General features: G+C 45.6%; 2 protein-coding genes across 2 annotated transcripts in view; one reads left to right on the top strand and one right to left on the bottom strand.

Annotated features, from left to right (window-relative positions):
* ANKRD6 (ankyrin repeat domain 6) overlaps window positions 1–4,126 on the bottom strand; it is a 150,063-nt gene extending 145,937 nt beyond the window's left edge. The window contains exon 1 of the mRNA XM_016208128.2: window positions 4,049–4,126. The gene's annotated coding sequence lies outside the window, so the exon portion shown is untranslated. The remainder of the gene's footprint in view (window positions 1–4,048) is intronic.
* Window positions 4,127–15,289: 11,163 nt separating this feature from the next.
* Window positions 15,290–24,347, top strand: part of RRAGD (Ras related GTP binding D) — a 36,055-nt gene continuing 26,997 nt past the window's right edge. The window contains exon 1 of the mRNA XM_087817508.1: window positions 15,290–15,546. Within this exon, the coding sequence (XP_087673634.1) occupies window positions 15,411–15,546 (136 nt within the window). The 5' untranslated portion in view covers window positions 15,290–15,410. The remainder of the gene's footprint in view (window positions 15,547–24,347) is intronic.

Below are 24,347 nucleotides of genomic sequence, written 5' to 3'. Positions count from 1 at the left end.
CCCAAAACAAAGGACCTTCCTCCTGAACTCAAAAGTGTACTGGTCCAGGCTCACGTTCCAGTCAGTTATGAGCTCCTCCCCAAACCAGGGCACATATTGGCAAGGGAAAATGAGCATTCCAACAATGGTCTAAAAAAATCAATGAGTGCCAGAGTGGTACATCGGAGTTTGCTGTTTGAAAAATGACAAATCATTTTATAATGTGAACTACTTCATAATTTATTTGCTAAGATTAAAAATTCAGGCACTGGCTCTTCTTAAATAGGGAGAATGATATATACCTATTACTGGACATTTATTTAGTACTATTTAGCAATCATAAAAAAACCTACCACCGAGCTCTCCAGGGCACATTCATGCCCTTCCATTCCCCCTTATCCCTCCTCAGGGCGTTACTTTTGCCCTCTCTCCCCTAAATTCCAAGGGCCCTTCTTCTGCTCCTGTAACTTGCTTCCTGAGCCTACGCAACTTGGCTGGCTCACTTCTGCTATCTCTGTAACTTTCTAAATAAACTTTGGGGGGGGGGGAGCTACCATTTCTTGAGACTGTTATATTCTAAGCCCCTCACAGATGCTCTTTTTATATTACCTACTTTAATCCTCTTAATGACCCTACCGGGAGGATTTAACCTGGAGCTATTTCGAGCAGACCTTTTCCTTTGTGCAGTAATTCTCAAACTGTACTCTGGGTGCTGTAGAAAACTCATAGGGGAAACTTAGGATAGTTAAACATTTCAAGGGAAACATACATAGTGTACTTAACATGCTGGACACGCTTAACCTACAAACCGGAGGTACTTCACAGTCTCTACATTAAATCACATTACATTATATCAATGACATCCTATCTTTGCAAAGATTGGGTTTGCAGTGGTTACTGCTATAAAAAAAGCAAGCGCTGCAGAAAAATTAATGTGGAACAGGAAATGAGAGTGGTGGCGTCCAATCTGATCCTAAGATTTGATAAATAGTACAGACACACACATCCTGTTGGTAATTGTGGTTATTTAAGAATGACATAATTTTTTTTTCTTTCAGTTATGTGTATTATTTTTTTCTAACACCTTCTATGATGTTTGGCCACAAGTACTTATTATGTTGTTTGAATATAACTACTACTTAAACTAGGGCAGTATGAAAATATTACTAAAATACTAGGGCACCATGAACCAAATTTAGGAATCTTTGGTTTAACAAATAAGTGACAGAGTTATGCAGCAGTCACCAAGGAGAGCTGTGTGACCCTGAGGAAATACTTAAAGCAAAGTCCATAACCACAAACATCATAATCAGAAAAAAAAGAATCTGGATTAAAACCTTTTTTAAAGGTCACTCTCAAGCGAATGAATCCCTCAAATCCCATACAGTGTTCCCTGGATAATTCGTATTTGAAACAAAAATTCTAAAACACATGCACACAAATTACTGTTTTTTCCAATTCTTGGGGACTCAAGCAAAGCTTTTAAAATTATAGCCTCCAAGCTATGTTGGAAGAGACTGGGCCTCCCCTACACAGACAGAACACACCCTTCTGCATACAGGAAAGGGGGAGGGAGGCTTAAGGGAGAGACTGCCCCATCCCAGCACTTTGATACTTTCAGCTTTTTTGTGGTTTGCATCCTACTCTCAATAACTTGCTTTTAAGTTCTGTAAGACTGCTCCAGGTGACTCTATAAATGCTTGTTTGGAAACTTTTCTCCCCCAGAACTTTTCATGTGTCAACCGATGGTCAATTGTTAAAACAAGTTCAGTGCCAACAGGAATCCCCAATTTGGGGTGTTTCCAATTTGGGGTGTGGAAAAGAAGGAAATTTTATACAATGTGAAGAGCTCAACTGTATACAGCAAGGCTGTGCTAACAGCACAGCTATGAGCTCGATCTTGCTAACTCAATTATGAAACAGCACTGCTATGGAACAGGCTGCCGTGAGGCTCCTCTAACTCTGCCTTGCTATGCGGCCACACCTGTGCTTCAGCTCCTCCCCAGAAAAATCCCAGTCTACTGGAGAAAGAGAAAGCCCAGCACTCTGACCCAGAGGGGAGCTGACTTATATAGAGAGAAGTCCCCACCCCTGGTCCGATTGGTCTGTCCTCATGCAAACAAGGGCTCCAAATCGTCACAGTTTGATTGGGCCAAAAAGCACTATTCTGGTTGGTCGAAATAGAGCTGCTCTGATTGGTCACTAAAGATGACCATATGGATATAGCTGCTCAGTTCTGATTGGACAGGGAGTCTCGGTCCTATTGGTTGAAATACAATTCCAAGAACTCCTTTATAAGGGCGGGCTCCGGGGGCAAACTAGCGGTTCCTTCAGGGGAGAAGTGAGTGGATGCCGTGGAGAGGGGTACTGGGGACTACAAGGACCTGGGGATGCTCCAGCTCTTCAGCTGGGTTATGGGTACGTGTGTGTGCGCCCTTGTTCTTATTCTTTAAATTGTACGTGTAAGCTTTATACTTTCTGAATGTGCATTTCACAGCGGGGGGTCCCAGAATTTCTCTAATAGGAGGGCCATGGGAGTTAGAAGTGTGCCTTGTCTCTAAGCAGGGTGGGATTACAACCCATCCACATTTACTTGAGCATATGATTATCCGGATGGGCTCTGGGGAGTTTAAATGGAAAGCTATGGTTACTTTTTAGTAACCTCAAACAAGGAGTTAACATTTCTTTATCACCCTTGATTTATACCTCCCAGTTTGATCTCTTTTATTATTATTCAGCCTCATCTACTCTCCTCTCCCCACTCATGACCCAGAGGACAGAAAACTCGATTTTAATTTATACCCTTAATTTTAAAAAAATTATTTGTTAACCATATGCTAAGCACCTGCCAGGAATGGTAGAAGCTAACGGTGTATAGTTGCACCCACCAAGGGCAAGAACAATAGGTCGCTGTTGCTATTCTAAGGCTGGGAGAGCTCCCCTCCGGGGCAATCAGTACAGTGAGGGGCCATGGTGGGCCCAGGTGTGTCTGTCTTCATTGCCCAAGTACTTTGCATTAATGTTACCTAAACACGAATGAATATCATCACCCAACAGGTTCATTAAAAGGATACCTAACGTTTAAGCGTACGAAGCCAAGTATTTTACTTGCATCATTTCATTTCCACAATGATACTACCGGATTATGCATAAGACACCCAATTTACTGTTGTAAATCCTAAGGTCCAAATAAGTGGGTTTTCCAAAGTCACATACCTAACAAGCGATGGCATCAGGATTTAATCTCGTCACCCCAAAGAGGATTTCTTAACCACTACTTGAACTATCCCACTGAGCCTCAGAGAAAACATTCTTGGCCAGCTCTGCGGAACCGAAGCCCCTCTCGGGTCACGAATAAATGCTCCACTTCCCCTCCCGCCCCCCAACCTACCGGAAGCACCGCACTGAAGTTCCCAAAGAGAAGGCAGGCGGACCCCCGGACTCAAACCGCACGGCGTGCTGGCTTCCTCGGGCCCGGGGAGATGTCCCTGGGTAACGCTATAAAGCTTCATTCCAGCCAGAGTGGGTCTCCCCGGGACGGGAGGGCGGCCGCCACCCTCCCGATCCTGCCCCCCTGAGGGGGCGGGAGGCAGGCTGCCGGCGCGGCCGGGTCAGTGCGGCCGGCCGGAGGCTCGGGGACTACGAGGAGCCCTAGGCGACTAGAGGGGACCCTCCTCTGCGCCCGCGAACCGAGCCCGGGAGTAATACCTGGTGACCCCCCGCAACTCCACCACCACCACTTTCTTCAAACTCTTTGAACTCACTGGAGAAAGGGGGGGGACAAGCAAAGACGAGAAAGTTCTCTCAACGCCGCCCCCCAAGTTCTATATTCTAGGAGGCAGGGAGGTAACCGAAGCAAAGCGACGAGGGAGGCGCCCCAGGAAGACCCCGTCCGGCCCTGGCTTTCCCAGAGGCCGCCGGAAAGAAGGCAGCGCGTCCCGCTGGTGTCTCGTCCCCAAGCAGACGGCGAGCTGGAGCGCGGGCGGCGCAGCGCCCCGTCCCCGACACCGTCCCCCCAGAGCAAAGGTCCCCGGGAGCGGGGGTCGCCCGCGCTCAGTCCGCACGGTACCTTTCTCTCCCGCGCTGGACATCCGCGCTGCAGGAGCCGATGCCGGGACAGCGCTGAGGGGCGGAGGGAGAAGATGGGGACGGGCTCCCGCGGCCCCTGGGCCTCGGCGCCACCCAGCGCCGCCGCCGCCGCCGCCGCCGCCGCCAGCCGCCCGCTCTCCCGGCTGCGCTCGCGGCCCGGCCGAGGTACCTGTGGCCGAGCCCGCTGCGCACGCCGCCCGCTGCGCCCTCCGCCCCGCTCCGCCCCGCCCCGCCCCGCCCGCGGCTCCTACGCTGGGGCCGCAGCGCCCCGCAGCGGCCGGCCAGGGGGCGTCGGGGGAGGTGGAGCCCGAGGCCCTGGCCTGCAGCCCGCTCCCGTTGGGGCCGCTCCCCCTTTCACCCTGACGAAGGGGTCCCCTCTACAAAGTGGGCGGAAGGGGGGCCGCGGCACGGCGAGGTGTTCAGCGCAGGGGTTGCCAGGCGTTTATTGGAGGGAGAGGGGAGCTGGGAGGAGAAACCATCCCTCTACTCTTGGCCAAGTGGACATTTCAATGTACCCCCAGTTCACCGAACTCACTGAAGGTGGCGAACAGCAATGCTGAATGGTCCAGAGGGCTGGAGGGGGGAAGGAAGCCTTTAACCAAACAGCTTGACGGAACCATCCATATGGAACAGGCAAAATCGCTGAGCCTTCCTGACTATTTAAAGCACACTTGTCATACCATCAACTCCTTCTGGTTTTGTCTGTTCTTCAGTTACTTCTTCAGTATCTAGAAGAGTTCCTGAACATAGTGAGCACCCAATAAATTATTGTGGAGCCCTAGAGGGTTTGGCTCAGTGGTTAGAGCTTTGGACCCACTGACCGAAGGGTCCCGGTTGGATTCTGGCCAAGGCCAGGGACTGCCTGCGGGAGGCAACCAATCGGTGTGTCTCTGCCATCGATGTGTCTCCTCCACCCCTCTCTGAAAAGCAATGGAAAAAATATCCTCAGGTGAGGATTGAAAAAGTTAAAATAATATATAAAGAATTGTTGAGTGAATGTATGAATGAATGGGACCTCATTTAACCTTTTCAAGAAGCAGGGCAGGTATCTGCTCTCCAGTTATAGAGCTGAAACCCTAGAGGGGCGCTTCGGTCTCATCTGAAGTTTGGGACAAGCTTATTTTGAACCTTATTTTTCTTATCCCCTCTGAAATAGGCCTGGTATCTAGGGGGAAAGAAACATGATGATCTCCTCCTTTTTCTTAAGATATTTGTCTCCCTCTCTCCTTCAGGGAGCATTAGGCAGGGAAAATCCAAAAAGCCCCTCCCTACCCATACCAGGGAAGGGTAAGTGCTTTGGAACTTCCCCTACCCTCTAGTCAGAGCTGCAGTTTTACTTGGCAGAGCACAGAACCTCTCTTCTGAGTGTCCTTGGGTCCTCTTCAGATTTGATCCCCACCCCTGTCAACCCCCATCTAGAGCTATTAAGAGAATGCATTTCCTTCCCCTGCCCATCAGTACCTCAATTTCTCTGCCTGCAGGTCACCAGGGATTTCTAGGTGAAACCCCCAAAGTCAAGGTATGTACACATGACCTTTCAACCAGATCATTTCTTCTTAAAATGCTTTGTGAGATTAAAGACTTTTCCTAGCTAGTTCCTTGAATAAACTTTCCAAGATCCACAGTGTTCCACTCCTGTGGGAGGCTTTTATAACATCATCATAAAGTGGCAATGAGATAGAGTTTTAAGTTACATTTATGGGCAGTCAGAGCAATTGCACATTAATTCTGCTGAAAGGAACAGAACAGCCAAGCCAGCCTGTAAGATATGGGCAAGCTCTTGGGAGCTGACTAGTCTGCATTTGTTCCCAGACCTTGATGAATGGGAATTCCTGGAAGAGGGACCTCATGAATGCCAAAGCAAGCAGTGCATGAGAGCTGCTTAGAGATCTTGCTTGCTTATCTCCAAGTGGGCACACAGTTTCTGGGCAAGTAATGAAAAGAGACTCCTAAACCTTCCTCTATAGAGAAGGGCTCCCAGTCTGCAGTTCTATTCTCACCCCTCTGCTCAGTTCAATCACAGTCAGCCTCACAAATCTGCCCCCCCAACCCCTCCTTCTGCTTCGTGAGAAAGAAGTCAGCTCCGCCAATAACTTTAACTGCTTTGTGAGAATATAATCTGCTCCAATTTCCGGCAACATTTCTTTAATGAGTTGGCTGTACTAGCTATCTTTCACATTGGTAGCTTCAGTTCATCCTTCAGCCCGCCATTCTGGCTTCTATCCCTGCTCCCCCCCGAAGCTGCCCTTGCTAAGGCTTCCACTCAAGAAATCTTCCACGTGCCCTTCCATGGTCATATTGTCCTTCTCCTCCAGAGGAAACCACTATTCTGAAATTGGTGGTAATAATTTCCTTATAGATGTATTTAGTATCCCAAATACAACATTCTTCAGTGTTGCCTGGTTTTGAACTTTTTGTTAATGGAATCATTCTGTGTGACTCCTATGCAACCTACTTTTTTCACTCGGCATTCTGTTTCTGAGATTTGGCTATTCAATTTCTCTGCTATACAATATTTCAGTGTAAGAAGATATCATAATTTATCCAGTCTACCTTCAGACGTTGGGTTGGCTCCAGTTTTTGCTACTGCAACAACATTGCTATGAACATTATTAAATATTTCTCCTGATGCATGTGTGCAAGTGTTCTTAGAATATATATGTAGAAGTGAAATTGTTGGGTCTCAAGGTATGTATGTGTTCAAATTTATTTGGGAAGGCCAAATTGTTTAAACTGGTTATAACAATTTTCATTCCTATCAGCAGTGTAAGACAGTTTCCTTGCTCCACATCTTTGCCGGTGCATGTTTGTGTGTGTGTGGGGGGGGGGGGGTGTAAAATAATTTCTCATTATGGTTATGATTTATATTTCCCCAATCACCAGTACAATGTTTAATAACTATTCTTGTTTTCTCTTTTACCGTTTCATGTGGGGGGTTTTAAATTTCTTTTTTATTTGTTGATTTTTAGAGAGAGGGGAAAGGGGAGAGAGAAACATCGATTTGTTGTTCCACTTATTTATGCGTTCATTGGCTGATTCTTGTATGTGCCCTGACTGGGGATTTTGTTGCCTAGGAGTCAAAGATAACAATAGCTAATACTTATATAGTGCTTACTGTTTTAAATTATTTTACATAGTTTAATGGATTTATTTCCACATCCCCTTTGAGGTATATACCAGCTTAGAGATAAGGAAATCTAGGCACAGAGAGGTTAAGTAACTTAGCACAGATTACACAGCAAGTTAGTGGCGGTGCTAGGTTTTAAACCCAAGAAGCCTAGTCCGTGAGTGTGGGCCCATTCTCATTAGGACAAGGAGGTTGGGGCAGTCATACCCTGCCATCTGGCATAAATAGCACAGAAAGCCAGTTTTCATAAAGAGAGAAGAATGAAATGAGAAGTATTGAGAGAAGCAAAAACAAGTTCCTTTTCATATGAAACCTCCATTATCTCCTGTATTATCCTGAGACACCTTTACCAGGATCTTCTGAATATGGCGTTACTTCTAAACTTTACCACCAGTGTACGATCAGGTTTCATCCATCCACCCATCACTCTATCCCTCTCTCCTCCCACTCATAAAAAGTATATATTGTCAGTGAGGATTTTTCTATTGCAAATTTCAGAACACCCTACCTTCAGTGGCTTAAGCAGAACTTCCCAATTGATTTGGCACCGCCACTTATATGCCATAAATGGGTTACAGATACGGCCAAGTTATTGATTCCCTCAGCCTTTGGGGCAGCTGGGCAGAGTCTAAGGTGACCAAAGTTTCTGGGCCAGTCACCTCTGCCTGCAAGCAGCTTGTCCATTTATATCAGCATGACATGCACATTATTTCCTATGTGCGCCATGACTAGACAGGATGGAGAAGCACTGGCTTAATGAACTGACTTCTGATTTTCTCATGAAATAAAAAGTTGGGAAGAAGGCATTTCCAGGTTTGAGTAAAGAAGTTCAGCAAGGTTATCCTGGCTCTTTTTCTCTCTGCATTCTGCCATTCGCATGAGAGGCTTTTGGTCTTAGGCCTGTAACCTCATGGTTGCAAGATGACTTTTTTACCTCCAGGTACCATGTACTTACACAACTGTGTTCAAAGCAGCAAAGGCTGATGTCAGGGAGGTCTTCTGATTCTTTGGCCTCTTTTAGGAAGCAAACTCTTTCCTAGAAGTTCTTCATCAGGATCCCTCCTTATTTCTTACTGACAAGACATAGAGGAATCTCAAAGTTTGAGTACATGACTTGTCCCATCTTTAGGCTGAGAAGTGGGCCAGGGAGAAGGGTTTGGGAATGGCTGGTAAGTGGCTGACTGAAAGTGTCTGCCACTTTTGTTGGTAATATTGAGTGATACATATAAATAACAGTTTCTGGATTTTATTCTAGTGTATTTTTAATAAGGTAATTTGTTCTGGAGAATCAGCTTTCTTGTATCATTAAATATATAAGTTGGTATAACTCTTCCAGCCAAACTAGGAGTTGCCAAGTCCAGACTGACCTACAGACATGTGGAACTTCTAATGCCTCTGTTCATCTGACTCTGTTATCAAGAGCTTTCTGCTTTCTTTTCTGTCACCATTTATGTCAGAAGCTTGTCCTTAAAAGTTCATATAAATAAAAAGTTAATTTGTTATAAAATTCCAAATGTAGTGATTCCGTCTCAGTAGTTTGGGACTTTTCTTGGATAATTTACAATGCCATCTTTTTTTTAAAAAAGTCATCTTTAGTTTATTCATGGCTTGTAATTGGAAAAATTCATTATGTGGCAATATGCAATAACTAGAAATCAAGGGCTTTGATTCACCTCCCACCCCCAATCCTATTCCTACCTGGTCTACTATTTCAATAAATAACAGTACTATCCATCTCGTTACTCAAACTAAATGCCTGGAAGAAGTCCTTCTCCTGACCACCCACATTCAATAAACTATCAATAAAACTTATCCTACCTCCAAAATTTATATCCAATCTATCCACTTCTTTCATTTCCCTCTCTCTTCATTCATTTCTCTTTTGGACTATGACAATGACCTCCTGTTATTTTCAGCATCCACCTTAAATCTACAATCCATTTTCCTGTGCATCAGTTATCTACTCCTGTGGGAAAAAAAACACCCTAAATGTTAATGCCTTTAAAAACCAGACATTTTATTAGCTCATGATTCTGTGTGTTGGCTGAGCAGGGGTCAGTTAGAACAGCAAGTCTGTGCTCCATTTGGTGTGGGCTATACTTGCTTCATGTGGCTGCAATTTGAGCTGGAGAATCCAAGATGGTGTCACTCACATGTCTGGCCCTCAGCTGGGATGACTCAAATGCTGGGATCTTTTTACTCTTGTGCTCAGCATCTTTCAGGGCTTCTCCATCCAGGGGGCCTCTCCAGTGGGCTAGCCCAGATTTCTTTCCATGGTGGCTCAAGGCTCAAAGAAAGTAAAAAAGAAAGTTCTAAGGCCTTTTATGGCCCAACCTCAGAAGTTATACAGTGTCACTATCACCTCTGTCACATTCTATTGGTTAAAGAAGTCACAGGGCCTGCCCACATTCAAGAGGAGGGAAAATAGGTTGGAGAAGTGTCAAAGTCACACTTGCAAAAGGGCATGGGAGATGGCATGGATCGTTGTGGCCATCTTTGGAAACCATCCATCAGAGTGAGCTTTTAGAAAAGTAGATCACATATTTCACCTCCCTTTTTAAAACTCTTAAAGACTTCCAGTGGCACTCAGAATAAATCCAAAATGCTTATCCTGGCTGAGAAGACTACCTGTCTCTCGTGCTTACCAACTTCCCCCTCTCTCATCACGTGGACCTTTTCGTTCCTCCAACAGCAAACCCATTCCCTTCTCCTTGGCTTTTTCAACTGCTGAGACATTCTCTGTCCTGACTTTCACTTTGCACTCACCTTCTCATGGTCAACTCAAGTGCCACCTTTTTGGAGAGGCCTTCTCTGGCTACCCCATCTAGATCAGGCTCCTCTCACCCCCAGTTATGCTTTCACCTCCCTCTGTTTATTTCCCTTAAAGCATAGCCCTGAAAATCTAATTGTCTTCATGGTAAAAAGATGTTTGTTGACTGTTAAAAAAATAAAGTTATCAAATATAAGTCTCTGTAATGGCAACAAACATGTTGCACATTTAAAAACAGAGCTCTTCCCTCTGTGAACGGGAGCCAGGAGATTGTAGGTCAGCAGAGGGAGAGAAACTACCTTTTTACTGGATATTCTTTTGTGCTGTTTGACGATTTTATCACATGCATGTTTTTAAAATGTCAAAGCATTATTTTAATAAAATCTCTTTAATGATGGATTGCCTCTGTGGGATCAATTTAATGATTTTTAATGATTTCATCGGGTCATCAACTGTCTTAGGACAACTGGAAGCTGTGAGCCGCCTCCTGAGAAATTTGGTTGGCTTCCTTGGATCAGCAGGCGTCCAGCAAGATTCTGTAGAAGGTTCTTTCCTTTGTTTGTTTCAAGAAAAAATTAATAGCTTTAAATACATATTTAAAAAGAAAGCCTGAAAGGATTTCAACATGTGAATCCCAAGAACCAGGCATGATGCCATCAGATGTCTCAAAATACTCTAAGATGCAGGATGCAGGCTGTATTTAATTGCTTGCCCTGCTCAGGACTGCAATTATTCAGCCTAAATTGTACAGATTTCTTTTGAAAAGCTCTCATGTTCTTTGTCACAGGACATCTAATTGGTAACAGCAAAATAATTCACTAAAATAAGGGCACAAACTTTTGACCTTTAAAATTCAAATTTTAAAGCAAAAATACACTTACAAGTATTATACTTTAGCTTAACCTATAGTACAATACAGTCATATAATCCAGAAAGGATACTAAATCACTTGCTGTTTGTGTTCCTAATAAAAGGAATGATGTCAATCAATGATTGTCTATGTGTGCATTACTTCTTTACCTAGGAGTTTGGGAACTAGCTCTTCACTTCTCTGCTCTCCTTTTCAGTTTAATGGCTATAACTTAACTAAACTAACTTTAGCCTTGGGCCATTAAAGAGGAATAATATCTATATGACTGAGTTCCAAAGTAGTTTCACCATCTACTCCATATGGTACCTTGTGCAAATTGTTTAACTTCAGTTTTCTTCTATAAAGTAAGGACAATAGTATTACTTACTTAATGGGATATTTTGGATTTATTTATTTTTTAATTTTAGAGTTTGTTGTGTTTTTTTTAAAATTTATCTTTATTGTTGAAAGTATTACAGATGTCCCTTATTCCCCTCCCCCCCCCACCTGGCATCTACCCCCTCCTCCAGGCCTTCCCCACACTATTGTCTGTGTTCAGGGGTTATGCGTATATGCATATAAACTCTTTGATTAATCTATCCCCACCCCTCCCCCCACACCCACTTTCCCTCTGAGATTCATCAGTCTGTTCCGTGCTTCTATGTCTCTGGATCTATTTTGTTCATCAGTTTATTTTGTCCATTATATTCCACATATGCATGAGATCATGTGATACTTATCTTTCTCTGATTGGCTTATTTTGCTTAGCATAATACTCTCCAGTTCCATCCATGTTGTCCCAAAGGGTAAGAGATCCTTCTTTTTTATAGCTGCATAGTATTCCATGGTGTAAATGTACCACAGCTTTTTTCATCTACTCATGGGCACTTGGGCTGCTTCCAGATCTTAGCTATTGTAAATAATGCTGCAGTGAACATAGGGGTGCATAAATTCTTTCTGACTGGTGTTTTAGGTTTCTTAGGATATATTCCTAGAAGTGGGATCACTGGGTCAAATGGCAGTTCCATATTTAATTTTTTGAGGAAACTCCATACTGTTTTCCATTGTTTATATCATTTTGGAACAGGACCTTATTCAAGGAATATCTCAGTACATATTAGTTGGTTAAATTTTAATGGGCGATAGACGAAGGGTATCTTTCATGATGCCACAAGATATTTCTAAAAGTTAAGGTTTTTTTTAGAAGGAGGTGTCAGTAGCCCTCACCGGTGTGACTCAGTGGTTAGAGTGTTGGCCTGTGCACAGAAGGGTCGTGAGTTCGATTCCCAGTCAAGGGCACATACCTGGGTTGTGAGTTGCTCCCAGCACTACAACTGGGGCAATGTGTCTCTCTCACATTGGTGTTTCTCTCTTTCTCCCTCCCTTCCTCTCATTCTCAAATCAATTTATACACACACACACACACACACACACAAACACACACATATATATATGTATCAGGTCTGTGTAGAGAGTTGGTCATATACTATCTTTTGTTCATTCCATAAACACTTATTAAACACTGATCATGTAAGTTTACAACACCTTACCATGGTTACGTACACCAGCAAAGACCATGAGTAACCCATAGATAATCCTCACATTCTTGAGATCACTCTCCCTGGAATCACAGACATTGCCAGAGCTCCAGGCCAGAGAGTGGCCAATGCCATAGCTAATTTACTGAGCAGATTCCCCAGTGAGTTTCCAAAAGGCTTTCAATTTTTAGTGTTTTTCTATTTTTATTTAAATTCTGTAAGAATCCACATACATGACCTTTTAAGAACTTCTATTTCTAAAATATTTTTTAAAATATTCCTTATTTGAAAGCTGACAGTATTGAAATGATAACAGCAAAAGAAAAGCAATAGAGTTTCTTCTTGTTTGCTCAAGCTTTATTAATACTGTACATTTCTGAAATGACAGTGAATTAGAAACTCTTAAACCTATGACTCTTAAGTCTATGACTCTTTTGTCTACCTTGAGGTGGACCATTATTGAGGATCTGGCTTTTATTTATTTTTGTGGATTTGTTCCTTTATTTTCTCAAGAATGGTCCAATTCTCAAATATCTTAGGGTGCACTACAATCTGTTGCTGGTGTTTCCCCCCTAAGATCTCCCTTCTTGGAGAAGGCAGAGGACCATCAGATATCTCTGTCTCAGGCACAGTGGGACTTTTGGCTTAGGAACTGTCTTATGAACCACTGGGTCCTGGGGCCTGCACACCTGGCAACCAGCCAAGGATGCCTTGATGGTCTGGACTGACCTTGGACTGACTTCTAGGTCCTCATAAGTAGCCCTCTGTGGTTTGAATCAGGCCAGCTCAGGCTTGTGGGTTTGTTCTGGGATGGCTAAAAGTCTTCAAACCCACTCTGGGAGAGCCCTTAGTTAATAAGTGGGTTTAACAGAATGGATGGAAATGGACTAGGAAAATGACCCCTCGAGTAACTTCTCTTATAAGAGCAAGTAGAGCCTGCTTGCGCTGGTTGATTACGTTGTTTGCTCCCCACCCTACCTAATCAACCCTTGGACCCACTTTCTGCCCTCCCTACCCAATCTCTGTGTCCTGGACTAGGTTCCAGGCTTACTTGACCTCTGGCTTCCAGTTGGGTTTGGCCAGTGGGAGGCACTTCTAGGAGAATGGAGGGTGGGAGGAGAGAGAGGTCAGGGTATTTCCTCCCATTGCTGTCTCCTCTACATGAGATGGTTCTGGCAGCAGCTGCCTCCTCACCAACTGCAGCTCCTATTTTGTGCCCCCATTCCAGGACCAGAGCACCCTTCCTTACTCCTACTATTTTAGGCATGATGATCTATTCCCACACTTGCCTCGCTCTTTGATTCCCTAAACTCTGCCCACACCCCTGTAAATTGTCTCTTCACTTAAAGCGTCCTAAGTTAAAATCTTTGCATGAGCCACCTATTTTCCTCCTGGGAAGGACCTTGACTGATACAGTCATACCAAGTTATACAACCTCGAGATGGACAACCTGAAGACCTTTTCGATTAGAAGCAGCCACCTCCTCGAAGGTGTTTGTATCCACCTTCAACACTCACAACTAATAAAAAAAAATCCAGAACGTGAGTCATAATTTGCTAGACTGAAGTCTCTTCCATGGCAGCAAGTGTTCTGAACATCCAGGGATCTGCCCCCCTGCCCCTCTAAGCCCCTGGCATATAGTAGGTATTCAATAAATGTTCCCTACAGAGACAGCACCCTTGGGCCCCAAGAGCTTCAGCTCCCTTCTTCCTGCTCTCCTCCCCCACACCACCTGCTGAGCTGCTGGCACCTGTAGGATCTGTATCACCATGCTGGCCAGCTGGTTTATTTCTTATAGTTCTTGACAGAGGAAGTTCATCCACGTGATTTTTTTTGCAGTATCCAGAAAGGGTGGGTACACTATGTCCTGTGATGAAAAGCCTGTGGAGGAATGCAGGTTTTAGTTTCACCCTCACATTGTTGCTATTCCCATATGAGAATTGTTCCCCCTCACACAGACATCATCTCCCCAATCCCACACAAAAGCCCTGAAACATTTAATTCTGAGATATGGGATTACAGTCTATGCAATGAGACAGGACGACATGGCCATGAACAGCTCCCGAGTGTGTTATATACCTGAGCCTTTTCCAAAACACCGCAGAGGAATTATTCGGTCTAAGGCAGCCAAGGGGCATATTTTTTCAGAAACATTTACATGTGGGTAGGCCTGATTTTTTCATATTCTTGGTGGGAAGCTCTTTGAACCATAAAGTCACACTCAAAGGCAATTGCTGTGGAGACTGTGCCTGTGCGGTGCATTTCTGAGTTTTCTTCTTGGGGCCCTTCGGCATCCACGGGGTGCCCTAGAAACGCTACTATGGGTGGGAGCTCAGGCACAGCAGCGTTAGGGGGCAACCCGCTTGGGTTGGAGCCCGCCCCGAGGATTAAAAGCTGGAGATGGCTGCCCAAGGTAGGATGTGTGTGTCGAAGGTGGGCTGAGGGAAGGTTCTCAGGGTTGTGCAGGCCCCCAGCTCGCCTGCCTGTGCAGGAACCACGTGCAGAAGCGGCTCGCGGGGCCCCTGGCGCGCAGCCGTGGTGGGTGCCTGCACCCCGGCCCTGGGTACCCCGCGTGTGTCCGTGTGCGCTTCTGGGCGGGCGGAGGGCCCGGCGCCGCTCAGGCTCCTACCCCCAGCCCCCGTGAGCGTGAGTGCGCCTCAGCCCGGAGCCCGCCGAGCGGTGCCTGCGCCCGGGAGAGCGCGCGCGCGCCCGTGCGGGGTGAGTGTGTGTGTGTGTGTGAGTGTGTGAGTGTGTGACAGTGTGTGTCAGGTGACTTGGGTCACGCAGTCTCTCTCTCCCTCCTCGGGGAGGAACTGCCGCTCTCCGGTTGAGTCCTCCGCGGGCTGGCGGGAGGGGTGGCTGGGGGGCTCCGGGCGCGCGGCGGACCGCGGGACCCAGATCGGGGCGCCGCCCGCCGGGGGGACTCGCGGCCCCCGCCTCCGCCGGCGCCCGCCACGCTCCAGACAAAACCCCGATTCAGCTCGGTTGCGAGCGGCGGGCGAGGAGCTTAGCCCCTAACCCGGAACTCGCCACCCGGGCGGGCGGCCGGTGGGCGCGATGAGCCAGGTGCTGGGGAAGCCGCAGCTGGAGGACGCGGACGACGACGAGGAGGATGAGCTGGTGGGGCTAGCGGACTACGGGGACGGGCCTGACTCCTCGGACGCCGACCCGGACAGCGGGGCGGAGGCGGGAGGTGAGCGCGGGGCCCCTCGCCCGGCCCCCAGCCCCGCGCGCCCGCGGCGCGTACCCCGTCCCGCCTCTCTGTCTTCCCGCCCCCGGCCGGGCCGTGCGCGCGGGCCGGGGATTTGGAGCGGATCCAGGAGAACGGAGTTGCGGGGTGGGGGTGGGGAGGTCGCCAGAGGAGCGACCGCCAGCTGCAAAATGGGGGAGCCAGGGTGCAGGCGGCGATGGGGGTACCGGGATCAGTGGGGAGAGAAAGCGAGAGGAAGAGTATGGGCTGGAGAAACGTGCGCTCGCTGGCCGGTCCCAGGGCGGGTACCTCCCCCACCTCTCACCCGAGCTCTCGGCAGGATCTGGGGGCTGGGGAGGGAAGGGGACCGCTCGGCTCGCCCTGGGACCTCTCCCTGAATGCTGCTGTTGAAGCTGGGGTCAGATGTCGTGGCTAAAAAAGGCAGCCGGCAGCAGCGTGACTGGCAGGGTCGTCGGCAGCTGCGGGTGTCAGTCTTGCCCCGCGTCGTAGCGGGAGGGGTCCTGGGGCCGCCCAGATCTGGGGCTCAGAGGCGCCCGCGGAGAGGCGGGGAGATGCACCCCGGCGATGTGGGAGTTGCCGAGTGGCCGAGGGTTTCCCGGGATCCAGGCAAACACAGTTGTTAGGACACCTTATCTGCGCTCGGTGGCACCACCTGGGCATGACTCTGCCTGCCCTGGAGTGAGCGCGTGGTGGGGCACACATGCCACTCAGAAGTAAACTGTTTACTGTTCAAGGAGCGGGATTTGGCGATTGTTCAGGCTGTGGGGTCTTTTCTGCATTTAATTCTAAGGCCTAAGGAAGTTGAGAGATTTTGGGGCTTCCAGGAAGGTTCATCTTTTTCTGTTTTCCTCCAAAGCAAGGGAAAAGTCCTTTATCGTAAGGTCACTTGCAAAGGTCAGTAGAAGGAGGCTGTTAAACATAACATCAAGGTGAAGCTTTGTGCATCCAAAGAAGGAACTAACTTTAAACATTTTCACTTTGAAGAAATTGTGTGAGGGATAAAAGTACCTTTGTGACTGTTGATTTTTGAAGAACTTTTATTGAAATTCATTGAACTTATTTTAAATTCCGTATTCAAAGCCTTTCTCCAGAGAACAGTTTCATTATTTTGCATAAGGTAGGTGCTACATTCAATGAATCAGAAAAGGAAGAAAGTTAACTAAACCTTGCGCCTGATAGATGAGAGAAGCTTTCCAAGTCACCCTTTTTCATCGTGGGCTGTCTCCAGGGAGGATTTGTGCTAATTCCCCATTTGCTTTAACTGGTGTGTGCACCTGTGCACTTCTCTCTTCCGCACTCTTCATAATTGGTCCCACAGTTGAGCACGTGGTTACATTTTTGTAGATAAAGGCCTTCAATCCTTTTGTTGGAGTCCCCAGGGCTACCTTTGGTAATTAAATTGTTCAGTCACTTCATTATTATTCAAATTGCATTCGTTGGCTCCTCCTAGATTCTTGGGAGACTGGAAAGATTCAGAATGGGGTGGTATTTGCAAGGTATTTGAAATGTTAAACATACAATAGGGTATACTTGTGGTTCTCTAAAGAAAGCAGAAAAGAAAATAAAGAGACTATATCGGGGAAGAACAGCCCTGTAATTTGATATTGTCCTGGGGGCCAGAGGACCTGTTTATTCTGCATCTCTTTAAGGGGGCACTTTGAAAATTGATTTGGGGACTGAAATTGAAGTGAAAGTAAAGCTTTGCCTCAGGGGTGGGATTTCCTGAACAAAGGGCTTCCCCACTGCCTAGTCTTGGATGCTCCCCACTGCTCCTAACTTAAAGGCAGCCCCGCCCAGAACTGATCCTTTTGATTTCTTCACTGATAAAATCCTCCCTTGTGAGTTCTTGGATCAACCTGGAATCTTGCTATAAAATAAAAGCATTGTACTCAATTTATGTGGTAAGAGGACCCACAAATGAAAATTTGCTCCCTCAAACATTACTGAAGCCAGGCCTTTCTTCGCTTGGGCCTGCTGTGCATAGGTGGTCTGTTCTCAGAAGACTTCCTCCATTATCTCAGGCTCCTGTTCTTTCCACGTGTTCCTGGCTTTGATTTGAGGCTTTAGGCCTCAATGCAGAGTCTCTGTCAGAACATTCTCTTTCTAGAGTAGCAGATAGGCAGGCTCCTTGGTCAGCAGTTCTGGCAAAGACTGTCCCTGACAACAGTCATGCCGGCTGATATGGTCCTCAGGAGCTGGGATGAGGGAAGAGGTTGGGAGTTGTGACTTCCTTTCCTGGGACCTTAAGGTGCCACCAAAGGTTCATCCCGATTTCTAATGGGCCCTGGGCACATGTTGCATTATAATCCTGTGTTATTTTTGGTAAAGTTTATATCTGCCTACCCTCAAACAAAATGAAAAGGGAGTGTGGCATGGGGGTGGGGAAGGACTTATTTACTCTGAGAAAAGATGGATGTGGTGCACTTTGAACCATGAGCAAAGCATTTCTCTAATGAACGCTCCTCCCCTTTCACCTTCCTAATGGATTTGGTTTAGTGCCTGTGCTCAGTGGAAACCTGGGGCTTTTTCCACAAGGCTCAGAAATCTACCCTGGTGGGTGGGATGCAGGACTGGCATCGCTGTGCAAAAGAAAGTGGATTGAAGGTGGATAGTGTGATTTTCATTTCTCATAGTCTTATAAGGAACCTCTGATTTTATTTTTAAACCCAGTGTCTTGTACGTTTTACCACATTGTGCTAAGTTTGAAAGCGTAGTGCAGCTAAGGTGAGACTTAAATTGCACTTCCCTGGCTTGCACTCCAGACTTTATTCATGAATACCAGGAGTGTTCTCAGGCACTTTAGTTCTCTTAAGGACAGATTTGGGCACCTCTCAACGCCCCTTTCAGGGTAGTTAGAGATAAGGTGAGTCTTTCTCACCTTCAGCTTCCACACTCCAGATAAAACTCCAGACAGAGGAGGCAATAAATAATTAAGTCATTGAAAAACAATTGCATCAAAAATAATGGTTGTTTTTTTGACACGGACTTTAAATCTTTAGTAAATTACTGTTCTTTAAAAACTGTAATAATAAGGAAAGCAATGAAAAGACCATATGTAATCAAAAAGTGAAATTGTTTTTTCCCCCAGAGTCCCAATATTTAAGGGAAACCTGGCTAAGACAGCTGCTCACCCACAGTCCAGCTGAGTGCAGACTTGTTTCCATAGCAGCCTGTGCACTCTCTTAGGGTATGAAGAAATAACAGTTTAGGTGGTTACTGGAGGTACACACACACACACACACACACACACACACACCTGATAGGTGTACATGCTGTGAATCCAGCAATTCGAATCTATTAATCATTAGTCTCAGCTTTCCCCCCCTTAAAATGATTAAAAAATTATTAGTGAATTCATCTTCTTGTGGTTCCTTGAGAGTAAGCAGAGATCATTGTTCTCCTGATATGCCAGAGATGCCAGGGGGCTTTTCTGCAGCTACAACATGATGTGGAACTGAGCAAGGTTTAAGAGAGGGTTCATGAAAATATAAGTCCCTTTCCTTATGATTCTGCCATGTTCAAAAAGAGTTGGAGTAACTACAACGCTGGCCATAGCTAGTCTCTTGGATTTCCTTCTGTCCCTGGAAATACAGAGAGATATAAGAGCTGGAATAGATGTAAATACAGAATAGTTTAAAATGATGTGACCAAGGCCACACCTTTAGGCACAGTGCTTGTTTCAATACATATAGTTAGCATATTTTTATATCAGGTATTTTGTAAACCTGTTTCAGTGATTTGATGTATCATAGAATGTTGACTCTCTACTCTTATCAGAAATCTCCCATTTTAATATTAGAACAGATATAGGTTAGTTGAATAGAAATAAGAGGCAGAAACATCAAGTTCTGGATAAGGGGTGTGGCTCTATGAGTTTGAAAGATCATCTTTTTCAGTCTGCAGGTGACTGTCTCTCAGAGTTCACTCTCTGCTTTATCAGTCTCCCGCATTCATAGCTATTGTTGGTGACACATTTCACTTCCTACCACAGCCACTTTTTTCCTGCTTGTTTTTCTTCTATCTCCTTTATTCTTCCTTACCTTATTTATTTATTTTAAAACTCCTTTTTATTCTCTCTCTTTGGCAAAAGCCTTAAACCTCTCTTGTGACAATGGTTTCCCCTGGTTCTGCTGTGACACAAATAGGTTTTTCCCTCCTGACCTAAAGTGTGCAGGGAACTGGGCAACTTCTCCTCTTGAGGACCTCTGGGGAAAACTCTAGCTCAGTGTCTCAGTGTGAAAAGTAGAGGACTACATAACACCAACCTTGATCACTCTCAAAGTGATTGTTAAAAAAAGTTCACAAGAACACTTTTCAAGGAGGGGCATTGGTAGATCAGAATACATTAGAAAGAAATGTTATTGAGTACATATATTAAGGAAATATTTGTAGTTGGAATAGTGTTTTTTAACCTGCCAGTGTGATGTGAGAGGATTTCAGAGAGAAAGACTTGGTCTTTACCTATAAATAAAAATAAATAAAAATCACCTTTATGCCTTTGAGAATATGTTTCATTTGCATTTAGTTCTACTTACTAAGTAGTTAATCAAATGGACAGTAGATCTTCATGATTTCGAAGACTCTTATTAATGGTACTATTATTGCACATGGATTTAATTTCCACTTGAGTTGGAATTTCTTACTGAACTCCCGGGTCTTGAATGTATGTCGCTGCGTCGATCAGAAATGTAAAGGCCCACAGATCGTGTTGCAAACAGAATCGAGGCCTCTTCCTAAAACCATAAATAAATAGAACCTTAAGCCTTTGTTGACCCCACAGAAGACTAGTAGGGAAGGAATTCTAACTTTCCCTATGACTGAGTGAGCCTTTCACTGTGGTCTCACTCCACAAAACACCTTCTCCTTCCCTAGGCATGGGGGGTGGGGGGGAGAAGAAAAAGAAGGGTGTGTGTGTGCGCGCGCGTGTGTGCGCGTGTGTACACATTGTTAGAGACTGATAGATGAATAAATAAGGACTCGTGGGCTAGGGGACATATAGAGGGTATCACAGCTGGTAAACGGCAGAGCTGGGACTTGAACCCCAGTCTGGCACTAACCCGGCACTTTTTAAACCATTCCACTTGCCATCTCTTTACTACCATGTTATTCTTTCGTTAAATCTTTGTTTTATTTTCCCATTTTGGAGCTGTTTAAAGGTGTCACCTCTGGGAGAACTTAATAGTAGTAGCTCTCAGTTGTATAATACCTCCAAATTTATGAAGTGAATTGCATTCAATGTCTCCTCCTCACAGAGACCCCTTGAGCTCAGGAAGGCTGGGCCAACCTTGTTAGAATTGTGTAAGGAGGGGCACATTGCTCTTCAGTTCCCATTTTCCTGATTTCTTGCTCCTTCTTTGTTGTGACCTTCCCAACCCACAGATCAGCCTGGCCTGGCCCCCAGGTGGCCTTGTGCTCTAGGTGCTTGATCTGTTTCCTTTTGTACTTAGAGGCCTGCAGGTTTCTGACAGGGCTCTGGTTAAACAATTAGCCTTAAGGGGTGAAAGACTGTTAATGGTGGGGTTCGAAACCCCCCCCCATAATGCTGTTTCTTAGGGGGTGAGTTTCCCTGGGATCTCCGCAGTCTAGTTACAAAGGTAGGCTACTTGGGGAATTTGGTACTGACAGGTCCCAGTGCAAAGTAGGTGAAGTATGTTCAGTGCCCCTGACCACGGTAGATAAACTTTCTCTTGGCAGAAAGCTCATCCTCTTGATACCCAGGTGCTAGTCTGGGCCAAAGTCAGATATAAAGTTTCTTTTTAAAGTTTTCAGTTAATTTATCTTCCAGTTCTGCTCAGTCACTTTCATTCAATCATCCCAACCTACAAACACCTATTGAGTGTTTATTGTGGTAAACCCCGATGCCTCAGTTTTTACATCTTGTAAAGAACAACTTGAGGATTAGAGACAACACTGCCTGCTATGCAGGTGGTCCGGAAATGGTAACTGCTGGGTGATAAGAGTGGGTTGGTTTGAGCTGTTTCTTGGTGGCCAAGGCTCAAACCTTTCAAATGTGCCTTCTCACTCAGCCAAGAAGACCAGAGACAAAAAGGACCAACAAGGCATGGGCAGCCTTAGCAACCTGAATTCCCACTTCAAACCTGTCTGTAATTTCAGTCTTATGGCCCTTCTGAACTCCCAGCACCTTTTCTCACCTCAACCACAGGCCAGCAGGTGCCCCAGACTCAACAACTTCAAATAGCCACTTTCCTTTTACCATTTTGGTGAATGGGCCCTTGTTCACTTGGGCTGTCAGGTTGGGAACTCAGAGCCTCTTTCTCCCTTGTCCCTATGTCCCATGGTTCACCAGATACTATTGAACTTGATTTGAACTTCTCATGACTCCATTCCTTCTGCCAATTTCCGCAGGCTGTGCCTTAGTTCTTCCATTTCCCATTTGTGTTCTAGAACAACTTCCTACTGTGGTTGGGAGGAAAAACTTTTTCTCTATTCTTTTAGGTTCTGAATTGGGGGCCTGCAAATTAAACCGACAAAAGACAGATTAGCAAGAGAAAAACGGATTTAATTATGTACTAATACAAGACAGTCCACAAAAAATTTGACTCGAGACCTAGAATTTGGGGCTTACATACCATATTAACAGAGTTTGAGGAAGGGCAGAGGGGTACTTCTGGGAGAGCAAAAATGACTCATTAGAAGGGTTTGGTGAAAGGGCATTTATGGAAAAACAAATGACTTCAGAAAAAGTAAATGGGCCCATAGAAGAATGAATAGTTGGGAGATACCGTAGTTTTGGGACAAGGTCTGTTTGGGTGTGGGGCCAACTTGTCTTCTGGGGTCAGTCTCAGTCTCTAATCTTCTAACAGGAGATTAGAGTTGCTCCTGGGGAGATTTATGATAATTGAGCTCTTTTGGGAGGCTCTGCTGTAGGCAAATAAAGGGTCAGGAACTCAAATGCCTTTAGCTCAAAATAATTTTTATGCCACAGTGACTTATTCTAAACTCCTTCCCTGTCTACACATTGACACTCCCCCTAAGGATTCTGTTTCCAGAACGAACTTACTTAAATGTAAATATGATCATGTTAGTCTCCCCTTAAAATCCTTAGTGATTTCCTCATGGCTTTCAGAGTAGAATCCAAACTTCCCAGCATCTCATTCATGAGCTAGCCTGTTACCTCTCTATATTGTATTTTGTGTGTGTATATTTGAGAAGGACAGATAGTAAACAAGTAAACAAGAAGACAGACATAAAGTAAAAAGATAATTTTGTATAGTGATAAGTACTGTTAAGAAAGGTTATTAGGAAGTGATGGGGCCTCGATTAGAAAAGAGAAGATAAAATTGCCGCTGGGCTGGCTGGAGGAAGCCTGCCAGGTGAAGGGAGCAGCCAGTCCAGACCCTGAGGTGAGGAACTAGAAGACCAGGGCGGCTGCAGCATCTGGAACTAGTGGGGAAGGTGAACCAGGCATGGGATGAGGGGGTAGCCCACATAGGGCCCTTTGAGACCAGAAGGCATTTGGATTTTTATTCTATATGCTATGGGAAACCAATAGACAATGTGGAGCCTTTTCTTTCCTTTGAACTACATTCCCAAAACTCCAGGAAGGCCAAAATATCTTCCTGGCGCTATCTTTCCCTTATTCATCTCTTTCATGCCTCCTCTTCTTTAAGACTCAGATATCATATCTCCAGGGCACCCTCTCTCTGAGCCCATAACACCTAGGATAGCAGCAAATTGTCAGTCTTTCTTGTCCCCTCTAATTGCTGAAGGATGAATCTTTTCTTTGTGTCTGCAGCCCCTGGCTCAGCCCTGTCGCACACTTGGCAGACTTTCAGAGAACCTTTATGAAACAGAACAAACTGCCCTCTTGTAAATTTCACCTCACTCCTGCCTCTGCTGACACTTTTAAAGAGCCCTCTGTGGGGTACCATCTAGTCCACAAATCCTGTAGTTCCTTTCTGATTGCCTTTTTTTTTGAGTACTGGCCCTTTTGTTGCCCCTTCCAAGGTAGCTATCATCCTTCATTCTCTTCACTTTTCACCTTTCTCAGATTGTTCTTATGCAACTTGAGCTAGTGGGTGATGCTCCGGGAAATGTTCGTGGAGAGAGCCCAGCCCTCCCCAGGAGGCCAGGAGGCCAGGAGGCCAGGAGTGGGGTTGTTTACTTTCCTGATGTCAGCTCCCTGCTTCCTATTCCCAGAGTGGAATGAGACCTTCTGAGAAACCCCATAGGAGAGGATTAGAGGGGAGATTTTTGTCAGCACTCCTTTCTGAGGCAAGAAACCTCTCCTGATCAACAGCAGAGGCCTACAAAAAATTTTTAACTGTGGTCCACAATAAGTACACTTATATTGTGAACCAGCACACACCTATGTATAAATAAACCTAGCAGTATTTACTCTTATTATGCATGATGTACTCTGATATTTTCTAGTCTTTTCCCTTTTCTTTGTTGCAGTTTTTGTTGAAGGACATCTGATTGGTGGCTAAGGCTCTGGGTGAGGACTCTACCACATATCAGCCCTGTGACTTTGGGCAGGTTCCTTCCCACAAATTCCTCAGGTGTAAAGCAGATTGGTACCTCCTCATGGGGGGGATAAAGTCTGTAGAAATGTCTAGTGTGATCCCTGGCACACAGTATATTTCCATACATACCAGCTAAATATGATAAAATGTGTCTTTGTGGATCAGAGGGGTTTCCAAGAGCTGATGGTACTCTTGCTGATTTAGTCCTGGCTGCGTGCAGTTGGTGGCTTGCTTGAAAATGGTCCACTATTTCCCCTGCTGGGAAAAATGTATACTTCCAGCTGTGTGTGTGTGTGT

The sequence above is a fragment of the Miniopterus natalensis genome, chromosome 5 (genome assembly GCF_054644295.1).
Source record: "Miniopterus natalensis isolate mMinNat1 chromosome 5, mMinNat1.hap1, whole genome shotgun sequence".
Lineage (NCBI taxonomy): Eukaryota > Metazoa > Chordata > Mammalia > Chiroptera > Miniopteridae > Miniopterus > Miniopterus natalensis.
The sequence above is the reverse complement of the archived record's forward strand: the minus strand, read 5'-3'. Positions and strand labels throughout refer to the sequence as shown.